General features: G+C 36.9%; 1 protein-coding gene across 2 annotated transcripts in view; it reads right to left on the reverse strand.

The window, feature by feature from the left end:
• Positions 1-246: 246 nt before the first annotated feature.
• Positions 247-12,077, reverse strand: part of p4hb (prolyl 4-hydroxylase, beta polypeptide) — a 28,058-nt gene continuing 16,227 nt past the window's right edge. The window contains exons 8-12 of one of the 2 annotated variants that reach the window (XM_081380486.1): positions 11,861-11,981; positions 10,675-10,856; positions 5,133-5,240; positions 1,444-1,525; positions 247-381 (exon numbers count right to left, since the gene is read on the reverse strand). In XM_081380486.1, the coding sequence (XP_081236612.1) occupies positions 1,460-1,525; positions 5,133-5,240; positions 10,675-10,856; positions 11,861-11,981 (477 nt within the window). In that variant the 3' untranslated portion in view covers positions 247-381; positions 1,444-1,459. Of the gene's footprint in view, positions 1,526-5,132; positions 5,241-10,674; positions 10,857-11,860; positions 11,982-12,077 lie in introns of both variants that reach the window. The other variant, XM_081380485.1, reaches the window with a different exon arrangement.

A 12,077-nucleotide genomic window follows, 5' to 3' on the forward strand; every position in this document is an offset into this window, starting at 1 on the left:
TATATATATATATATATATATATAAAAATTAAAAAAAAAAGTACGAAGACTTTTTCAAGAGAATTATTTTCATGTCCCATGGAAAAAACACCATACAGGTTTGGAACAGCAGGGACTGAATAAATAGCTTTTATTTTTAGATAAACTTTAATCTTCACAGCCTTTAATCTTCATTTAAGATTATGCCAACTGACTGAATCAGTCATGTTAAAACAAAATACAAGAAATAAAACACAACCCAACAGGTTTATCACCATTTTGTTGTTTATTTGGCCACCAGTTTACTTTCAGTCAATTTAAATTCAATGGAATGCTTGTTCTCAAACCAAATTCCTCCCAATATAATTCCCAAACCATCCCTTTCTTCAAATGTCACCCCTCCTAGAAAAATAAAGACAGAACATGAGGGTTAAATCACAAACTCATAACCCTGAACCCTGACATAGGGGAAAAGACTGATTAAGCTGGTTACAAGCACTTTCTCCTCCCCGTCACACTGACCACTCAGATGTTGTCAACCGGCAATGATTGGAAGGAATCTTCCACTAAGGATGGAAAGCAGGAAGGGTATGGGAGATGAGTTGTCCTTACAAGATGACAAATATTTGCCATTTCAGTAACTGATATGGAATCTCTGATGGCACTCAATGAAGTGCAAAAAAAGGTTTCAAATCATCCTCCCAGATGACCAGAAAGCTGAGAGGGCCAACTCTGCCCCAGCTATAAAAACAACAAAAGTGCTGTTTCTGGGCCCTTCAGTATGCAAGGTTATAAAAAAGAAAATCATTGAAATATAAAATTAAATAAAACTAGTTCTCCACTTTTACATCTTTAAAAATAATTCAGTAGCAGGTGTTAAAGATTTTGAAAAATATAGAAAAATGACAATGTGGTTTGACAGCAAAGGAACAGGGAAGGTACCTTAGTTTGTTCTCAGCTAAGTTCTGCATGAACTGTAATAGCAGCCCATTATAATAATTTTATTTCCACCCTATGAACATCAACATATAGCCCCTCTGCCCTGAAATGTCTTTTCTTTCAGATAACAATCAAGGCAGAATAACTAGCCTCCCCCCCCTCCTTCATGGGTAGAGTATTACCAGTATTAAGCTGCAAAATCTTAACAAAATCATAGTCCCAGGATCATAAATTGAGTTAGGGGACAGATAAAGTTTAACAGATTACCATTACAATTGAACCTAAAAACTAGATAGTTTAATGCCAGAAATCCCTGTAAAATAAAACACTTCAAAGAGATAGTTGTTGTGGGCAGAGAGGCACTTCTTTGGGCTGCAGACGGTTGGCCGGGGTGGTAATGACAGTACAGGCTGACAAAGGACCCTGTAACGCCCAGTGACTGTACGATTAGTTAGGAAAAGCTTTAGTGTTCACAGACAGGGAGGTTTAAAGTGGAGGTGGTGGTGGTGAAGGGTTTTGTCTCGCCTTTTCCTCCTGACTCTTATAACTCATCGTGTCCCTCTTCCACATCAGAATCATCCTCCTCTGCATCATCCAGATCAAGATCCTGTGGAAAGCACAATATATTCTTTTTAGAATCAATGTAAAAACAAGGCTGTTTTAGTGCAAGGGAAACTACTTTTATTATTGGCCACCAAAACAAATGTTTTCACAGCCAATTATGACCATCTCTACCAGAAGGCCATTTGTACTAGCATGAATTCAATTTATCAAAACTAATATGCCCTGCCACAAACATGCCAGTAATCCCTGCAAAAAAAACAAGTGCACGATACGTTCACGATACGGGCTGAGATCTGTTGTCACCAGTGTTTGGTTGCAAAGCCCTTTCCTCATATCTGGAACGTGTGGACTAGCTATCGTTGATTGACTTAGTCCTGTCAGTTGTGGTAATAAGTGGTATACTATAAGTGGGGGGTAGGGGAATCATGGGGTGGGAGTTGTGTTGGGAATTAGTGGCAATGATAGTGTTCTACAATTAGACTTCCCCAAAGAGGAAGCAGGGATTCTGGAATGGATTTTTTTGGTCCCAGATGGTGCCTAAACTCTGAAAACATTCGTCTCAAAGACTCTGGGACTGAGGACTGATCTGGACATCAGTGAAGCCAGCATGAAAGGAAATAACAGGGAACTACACTAACCTTTTCCACTGGTGGCACTTGCGCTACTAACTTTTTCAGTTACTGGCGCAAAACATGATTTGGTCGCACAAATTATTTATAGTAAGCCGCTCTGGTTAATAATGTACAATTATGAAACTGTACTGCATACAGATGTGCTTTTTCATTTTACTTGCCATCTTTTAAACCACATGCCTTCTTGTTTTTGTTTTCTTTAACATTGGTTGGGACAGATTTTCTGCAATAGAAAATACAGTACACAAAGTGCAAAATGTTTGTAATAAAGTGCATAGTGCACAATAAAGTGCCAGGTCATGTTTGTAAATGAGAAGTGGTTCTCAAACAGTTTACCTGGATAAATAAAGGTTAAATAAAATAAAAATAAAAATGGATTTCAACATGCTATGGTTGGCACAGATGGGCAGACTCCTGAACTCTTAAGTAGTGATGCACCGATATGAAAATTGTGGTCGATACCGATAATAACCGATATCAATATTGCTGTTATGGCATAAAACAGTAAAAAAAAAAGAAAAAAAAAAAGAAAGAACATTGTGTACAATTAAGATAGGCTACTTAATGTATTATTCCAATTAGATGTGGGCGATATGGCAAAAATATCTATCACGATTTTTTTCAGGAAAATCACGATTCAAGATTTTATCACGATTCTTTTTTATGTTGGTTTTACTATTTTGTGACTGAGCATTACAGCCAAACTAATGTCCATATTTTAAAAACAAAGCCTTAGGTAACAAAATAAAAAAAATGGCAGACAGGGGCGAAGATAAAAATATTGTCATTATTGTCTTTGTTATTAAATATTAAGATCAAAGATACATATTACACATACACAACTTAATATACAAATTAAATAAACAGTGTTTTATGTTTTCAGCTTCAGTAGGTGTATTTAACAGTAGCATTGAAGAAAGTAATTAAATGAACAAATATGAAAATAAAACAAAACAGACTTCACTGTATAAATTATATACGTTGATACTTATTAAAGCTACTTTAGTCAATAGCAGTGAGTGATTTTCTCTTTGCATTGTGTTGTTTTATTAAAATTAAAGGAATAGTTCTCCTAAAAATTCAAATGGTCATATTTTACTCTCTCAAGTTGTTTTAAACTCGAATAAGTTTATTTCTTCTGTTGAAAATAAAAGTTATTTGGAAGAATGTGGGTAACCAAACAGTTGATGTACCCCAGTGACTATAGTATATTTTTCTCTTATGGAAGTCAAATGGGACCAGCTACTGTTTGGATAGCCACATTCTTCAAAATATTAATATTAGAAAAATATTAGAATAGACGCGGCGCGTCTATAACACGCATTTGACAAGCAGATTTTCTCTCAATTTTCTAAAGTTTGCTTTCACTTTAGACATAACCGACTTTGTTTATCTAAACCTTGTGTGTATTTAACAGTATAAGCACAATAAGACTCGAAAGATAACTTAGTCCAGTATCCAGGCTGGCAGACAGGCTTTTAGTGCATGTGAGCTTCGCATGTACGCGCTGAGGAACGCACACGTTAGAACCTATTTTTTACAGTCTATGGTTAGAACACGTTAAAATTTAAACTATAGCCCGTCAATTTGCTCGTCCTGTTTGTGTGTGAGAGAGAGAGAGCGCAGCACTGATACAATGGTAGGCTATGTTTTAATCTAAGTAACGGTCGTGGGGCTGAAGCCAACTTGATGTTTTGGCACGTTATAAAATATTCTTAAAATACACATTTCTGTTTTAATAAATGCTCATAGTAAATCATAGCATATTACGTAAAACATAGGTACAAAAATAATCAGTGATACATTTGCGACCCATTAAAAATTAGGGTCGCAATGGCATTTTAAAAGGTCGCATATGCGACCATTTTGGTCGCAGTGTAGTTCCCTGAATAAGGTGGAAATTTATAATTGAATGACACCCAAACTTTAAAGGTTGATGAAGGGCCACTTTAAATGAACTCTGCATAACCCAGGGCCTGTTTACACCTGGTATCAAGATGAGTTTTGGTCGATCGGATCATAAGTAGACCAGGGAGAAACACCCGTTTATACCTGGTATTTTAATCTGCTTCTTATCCACTTCAGTCCAGTTCTGTCCTGATTTCTTCAAGGGGAGGGGTCTATATGTGGGTAATGTATGGGCTTTTTCAGATCTTTCAATCTAATGGACGAAACGAGCGCACGCACGGTTATGCGCTTATGTCTATAGGCCTATAACTTGAGGAAACCAGGAAGCTGCCATCTATATGCAGGGTATTGAAATTGCTTTTGAACGTGCACTCACTCGAATCAGTCAAATTTGCGACCACGGGTACTCCATGTATAGGGAGCAGTGGTACTGACCGCACATTTTACAAGATGACATTTGTCAATGACACTGATGCTGCATAGAGCAGAGCAGACCCTTTCAGTTAATAATTCTAGCATCCGTTGTCCAACTGAACTAAATGGTTTTTATTTCCACAAAAAAAAAAAGACAGAGGGGGCTGTGCCATGGTGGGCAAGTAAAGTAATAGTGTACGAGCGAACAGACTACCGCAGCGAGCCCATTTCAAATGCATTCGCCCACATGAGCCTACACACGAATGCATCAGGTCAAATTAGTTTTTTTTTTTACTACCTCTGGAAGTGGTAGAATGTGGACCAGCTCAAAAGATTTTAGACCAGGTTAACAGCTGTATTTAGCGTCATACACTTGTGATCGGATTGACGAAAATGCTTCTTAATACCAGGTGTAAACGGGGCCTCAGGCTCTTAATTGCCTGTCTGACAGATTTGCAGCAGGGTCTTTTACCCCCTGCAGAGGAGGACCAGAGCCAGGAATGCCCATGAGACAGACAGCAAACAACTGCAGCTCCACAAGCAAACTCTTCAAGCTTACAACCAATATTATGCCAACTATTGATAACATTGACTATTTATATTGGAAATGCTAATGACAAATTTAGCTAATTAAATTCAACAAAGTTAAACCAAATGACTGAAAAACAAATTTAATTGCAGTGAAGTTATACATACATCTGATTCTTCATCCTCATCTCCAGCTGGTGCTCCACCTTCTTTTCCTCCACTCTCCAAAAACTTTGTGAATCCATCTAGTGTTCTCTCACCATTGTAGTCAATTACCTACAGAAAGAAAAAGACAAGTGACAAACGTTTCAAAATAAAAAAAAAGCATTCAATAATAATAATAATAATAATAATAATAATAATAATAAATGTATTATTATTTATTATTATTATTATTATTATTAACATTAACAGCCTATTATTTTTATCATCACCCACTCTTTAAAAGTAAAACAAAGGGTGGATTTGTTTGCAAGGGAGTCAGAAAACTGTCCCAAGACATCTCAGTAACTTGTTTATGGTGTTGGTCATAGTTGGGTAAACTTGCAAAACGGGGCTCTAGCAAAGATTCATTTTAGCAGTAACTTAAGAGTAAACCCAACACACTCATTTACCATAGTGGTCTTTTATTGTCAATATCCATGGACATACATGGGTTCCAGACGGTCCGTTTCCTCAAAACACATTTTAGAATGAGGAGGTTTTTAAATTCCAGAATTAAATCCATGGGGTACCTAGATCTCTCTATGAACCTAGACAAGGGATGAATTCACTGGGCCAGGAGTGTCTCGTTTCCACCGCATGTGTTGTGAGGCAGGCTTTATCTCAGCATTTCTAAATCTGGAAGCTAATCATTACCAGCAAACTGTTTGTGGAAAAAAAAAAAAAAAAAGTTCAAAATTAGGAATACAAACTAGTTTAAAAAAAAAAGGGGGGGGGGGATAAAACCACATATTTAAAGAGTGCTGGACATTAGCTGACCCATAATGACCCTTGCGAGGTCTGTTCCAAGTGGAACCTATCTTGGAAAACCTCTGTATGATCCTGGCCTGTACTGTAACTCAAATCATTACAGTTCTTTGCCATGAGGTGCCATGTTGAACATCCAGTGGTCAGTATGAAAGAATTGTACTCAAAGCACAAATTTTAACTGCTCTAATACAAGACACGCAAATTTGTATGGTCCTGTCAAGCAGACAAAAACATGAAAATTATGAATAGGACATGGCTTTGCATGGTTAACCCTCTGGAGTCTGGGGTGTTTTTGGGGTCCTTGAGATGTTCTGACATGCCCTGACATTTGTGCTTTTTTCAGTTGCTTATAAACATATCAATGGCAAAAAAATTTTTTACACTATTTAGCACAAACAGGACTACCATAATATGTGAGCCACATGCATGTACATGTTTTCATTTGAGAGAATAATGTTTACGCATGGTTATTGAAAAAACTAAAAATGAAAGTTTCTGAAATAAGGCCACAAAACACATACTAAATATATGTCAATAAGACTAGAGTTTTTTCTTCAAAATGATGTGAAAATCATCCTGCCTAATCATTCACATAAAACGATACATTGATTTAAGTTTTGCAAAACACTTTGTTTGGAAAGCCAATGTGCGGATGGGGCGTAAATGATCATGCATATTTAGTAGTTCACACCTGATTAGACAATGCCCCTGCATACTTAATGAGCCATTCATTCAGGTGTGTCACCTATAGCTAACTTAAATATACAAGCTTCATAAAAATGATCATTCTAGAAGAAAATTTCAGATGGCATTTAGAGGCTTTTGCATCTGAACTCTTCATATATATATATATATATATATATATATATATATATATATATATATATATATATATATATATATATATATATATATATATATATATATATATATATATATATATATATATATATATATATATATATATATATATATATATATATATATATCAGGGTTTCTGCAGGGTTTTGTCAGTCAAATTTAAGACCTTTTTATGACCATTATGATTGAAATTTATGACCTACACGAATTACGAAAAATGCATTCAAATTCCTTTCAAAAGTTTTTTTTTTAATTGACTTTCATTGAAAGTAACAAGATGTATTATTTAAATGCCTAAAGACAGCTTTGAATATATTAATAGACAGCAATACTCTTGATACTGATTTGCAACGGGCTTGAGCCAACTACTAAACACACCAGACTTTAAAGGCAGACTGTTGCTTCTAAGTGAAAGTTGTAGAAACCAGAGCGTTAACTTTACTCTTTATTGTCAGAAAATATAATGACAAACACTTGCTAAAACAGGTGAACATTTCACAAATCTGAGGTAGAACATTCAAATATTTGTCATTTGTCCTTAACAAAATAAATATCTTTATTGGGAAAATAATTACTTAGTTTCTGCATGTGCTAATAGGGGTCAAGTCTTGAAACAGGTTTGTGTTGCCTAACTTTGATGGCATGTATCTTCGGGAAATGTATGAAAAACAGTAGCCTAAATACATTATTAAATACTGTAAATATTCCATTAGTCCTTTAATAAATTATCAGCACTAATAATATAATAAAATTCAATATGTATATCCCACATGGTGCAGTTAATATTACTAGGCTAATGTTACAGTAAATCCATGGTAAATGATGGGAGATTGTAGACGGAAGAGCCTTCTGACTGTATCGTTGTGCAGAGTTTCTCCTGTTGGTCAGCGCTGTTTCATCTGCCTTTAAACTGGTTTAAATCACTGAGACAGTGTGTTCTTCGCTGAATTCAAGCACTTCTCACTGGATCTTGTGACCGAGACCGGTCAGAGTAAACGCATCAGTTCTATTGAGCTCGCGCTGCCGTTTGGACTTGGAGCCGAGCGGGTAAATGGTCCGTGTGGCGCGCGGTTCAAATGAGCGTTCCGCTTTTGGCGCATTTAACCTGTGCATTTAACATTATGCCGCCAGCACATTTTCAGGGGGAAAAGGCAATGGTAGAACCAACGAATGAACGAGCATATCAAATTAAGACGTGGCTAAATGAAATTTATGACCTTGTATGAAAAATCCGGACATTATGACTTTTTATGGCCTAAAATTCTAATTATTAAATTTAAGACGTTTTATGACTTTTTATGACTCCGCGGAAACCCTGATATATACACTACCAAATTGGTTCACAGTTGGAGGCATCGCTTTTTTTTTTTTTTTCACAAATTGTATAATATCCAAGGTAAACATGTCTAGTAATTGTGCAGTTAATTCTCATACTGTATTTTCAGTTTTGGAATATTTATCCTCTCCACAAATTTGTCACTAATAAAACAATACAAATTATTTAAAGAAAAAAAATTTACTTGTTTACATCTACCTTATAAATATATATTTTTTATTAAAAAGGTTACAATTACAACAATTCAAGTGTAATCTTTTTTTAAAAACTAAAGTATACAAAACGTATTATTTGATGACTTTATTTTTGATAATTTTTGATATTTTTGATAATTTTTGATATTTTTCCTCATCTCAGTATTGCAATAGTTTGCTAAAAGCTGTTCATTCAATACAGCAGTATTTGAAAATCGATAAATGCAAATATAAATGTAATTTTACAAAATATTATGTCAAAACCTAGACACTTTATTTCAACATATTTCAGTCGATTTTACTCATCTCAGTATAGCAATACAGTTTGCTAAAACATCATTCACACATGCGATTTAAATTTAAACTGTCTTTTTGCGAGCTGTGGTAAACAGCGCGCATCTATGCCGTTCATTCATTCATAAACAGAAACCCGATTCACGTGAGAAGAAAAAAAAAAAAAAAAAAAAAAAAAAAACTTACACCATTCCTCAGCTCGCTCCTCGATATACCCGCACTTCTGAGGGACATTTTCCATTATTATTATTCCTCACAGCGCTGTGAGACGGTGTAAACAAGTAGGCTACAATGATCTGATTCAACTTGTTTTCTCGAGCTGATATGGGGGGCATTCAGTTTGCACGGATTGCCTCAGTCATTTGCGTTTGAATAGCGCGCGCTCTCCGAGGGCGGAGTCACATTACAAGTAATTAGATGAGATGAGAACGACTGACATCTCGCTCTTTTCTTACAGATTACATGAACTGAGAAAATTTGTTTTTTTATATAAATTACTTAATTTAAAAGAAGAGAATTCAAGCTTCATGCCTGTGTGTCTGTATGCCTGTTTGACTGAGTATTCGCTGAGTTAGTTCATTTTCGGACGCGTTTCAGAATGGACTACACGGACAGAGAGAAGGCAGAACTCGCTTCGTGTTTATTTTTCTTTATTTGGCAAAAAGCACAACACTTTGTTTTTATTGTGAGTATACACAAAAATAATACACATTTAACAGAATCGATTGATGTATGAAACTCCTATAGAAAATCAAAGTCAACAGAGTATTTATGAGTTTTTTACACTGATAAAAAAAAAAAAGCGAGCTGGTATCGCCGGCGATACCGTCGACCTCAGGGGGTTAAATGATGTACAGTAGAGCCCTGCGCGGGACTGTTTTCTTCATCCCGCTCCCGCCCGCGCCCGCCGAATTTCTGACCATTACCGCCCGCTCCCGCAACGTATGTGTTTCACTCCCGCCCGCTCCCGCAATATGTATGTCCACTCCCGCCCGCACCCGCAAAACTCTGAGAATTTATTCCCGCACAATAATAGAGATGCATTGATTTTGTGTCTTCTCCCGTCCCGCAGGAAAAAAAACACATATTTGTATTGCTATTATTAAAGAGATTCATGGGGTTGTTTGTTTCGTTTCCCTGGCCGGCATAGCCTACTGGACACATACACACAGGATAATGGAGGAAATCGAGTGTGCTGTTTTTGGATAGTTTTGTTTTCGTTTTTGCTGTTTTTTATCCAGGATACTCTGTCTTGCGCGTGCAATGGTGATGCTTCTCTCTGAACAATCAGCAGTCTGCCGTGTTTTCACGTCACATTTTAGTATCGCCTCAGCTTGCCCAGAACCCCGCCGGAGGTGGTACGAAAAAAAGTACCTGGAAGCAGATACAGTTACAACTTTCACACAGTGGAAAACCAAACAAAGGCGAGTCGAGTCGAGCCGAGCCGAGCCGAGCTGGTAGCATACTGTGTAGTGGAAAAGCGCCATTATTGACATCATCATGTTGCAAGGCTACCTCCCGATCCCGCAGGGTTTTTTTTAGCCGCCCATTCCCGCCCGCAGCAAAGTTCAAACCGCCCGCTCCCGCGAGATTTGCGTTGGGTCCCGCGGGACCCGGCGGGACTCAATCCCAATGCAGCCCTCTAATGTACAGCTATTATCACTCAGGGTGTACTCATTTTTGTTGCCAGCTATTTTGACAGTAATGGCTGTATGTTGAGTTATTTTCAGAGCACAGTAAATATATACTGCTATACAAGCAGCACATTGACTACTCTAAAAAATATCCAAGTTTCATTTCTATAGTATGGTCCCTTGAGAAGATATTCTAAAATGTTCGCTGAAATATGAGGGGTGTACTCACTTTCGTGAGATACTGTACATACACATGCAAACATATACCAAAAAATTTGTATATACAATGCCGTTTAAAGGTTTGGGATTGGTAAGATTTTTTATGTTTTTAAAATAAGTCTTCTATAAAATAAGTCTGCTTTTAAAATATATATTTTAAAAAAAAAATACTCCTAAGACAATTTCTTGCATGGCCTTACCGTACGGTCATCGCCAGCAGGGAAGAACTTTAGCGTCGGGAAGCTATGCACTTTGACAGATTCAATCTCATTGGCTGTGGAGTCCATCTTGGCCACAACGATGTTTGCGTTGTCTTTGAATTTCTCACCTAACTGATCCCAGATGGGGGCCAGCTGCTTACAGTGACCACACCATGGGGCATCTGGATAGAAAAAAAAAGCAAAGGGAATAAAGAAAAGAAAATTCAAACCGGTTTGATAAGGCATAAAGGTGAGTAAATGACAGACCTTAATTTTGGGTAAACTATCATTTTAATTGGAATACAAATGCAGAGCAAGTGCAACAAATCCGAGAGAAAGACAGAAGCGATTTGTTACACGGATATAATTCTCCAAAAATGTGATTACACATTGTGTCGTGCATGCTTGGACATACATAGCTCGACTATACAATACCCCACTATAACTATGCAGATAAAAGTACTTGATATTTGTGATAATGATATGACCCATCATGAAATAATGTTGGATAATGGCTAAAAATTGGCAGACTTGCAGAGAGTACAGGGTATAGAAACAGGAATGTACAGGACCTACAACCGTTTCAGGGTGCAGAGGAATACAAAACAGAATAGGAGTAAAGTGTTGGAAAAAAGCAGTTGTGCATCAGGCACTGGTTACTGACAGCTGGGCCGCATGCTGAAATCCTACCCACTGTTTAAACATTGGACATAGATGGAAATCCGAACTTTTCACATGCTCAATTGACCGGCACTCCTAATGCCCGCCCTCAAATATCACAAAGAACACCCTCTATGCATAACCCAGAGACAAATTTGTTAGAAAGTCAGTCACAGAAAAAAAAAAGTGCCAAGTTTGGGAAGCAAGTTGCTTTTAATAACTCTGGAGCCAAAATGATCTCAGCATTTCCCATTATTGCATGTTTAAGAGATTATGTAAGCATCCTGTGAGTACCGATGCCAGGATTAGCAGTATGCTGGACAGGAATCTTTAGTTTATGATGCCAGGCTTTGAGAGCGGCAATCAAGAGATGCCGCCTTAAAATAAAACAGGCAATTTGCCATGAAAAGTGATCCCTCAAAACAACTGGTCAGACATGAAACTCAAGGACCAGCAACATTCAAGGCTAGAGAACTTGCATCCAAGCAAATGTTTTTATATTGAAAAAAATAAAAATAATACTTACAAAACTCTATAAAGACATTCTTGGCAGGGTTGAAGGCAACCTCTTCAAAGTTTTTGCCAACCAAGACCTTGACAGGGTTCTTATCCCAGTCTTCAGGAATGTCCTGACTCATCAGATGAGGCTACAGAAAAAAACAACATTAAAATCATTCCAGAGAGACAGAACACATTTTCTTAACATCATTAAACGCCAACATTAAGTCAATATTAGTGCCAAA

This window comes from Scardinius erythrophthalmus (assembly GCF_964197995.2).
Source record: "Scardinius erythrophthalmus genome assembly, chromosome: 12".
Classification (NCBI taxonomy): Eukaryota; Metazoa; Chordata; class Actinopteri; order Cypriniformes; family Leuciscidae; genus Scardinius; species Scardinius erythrophthalmus.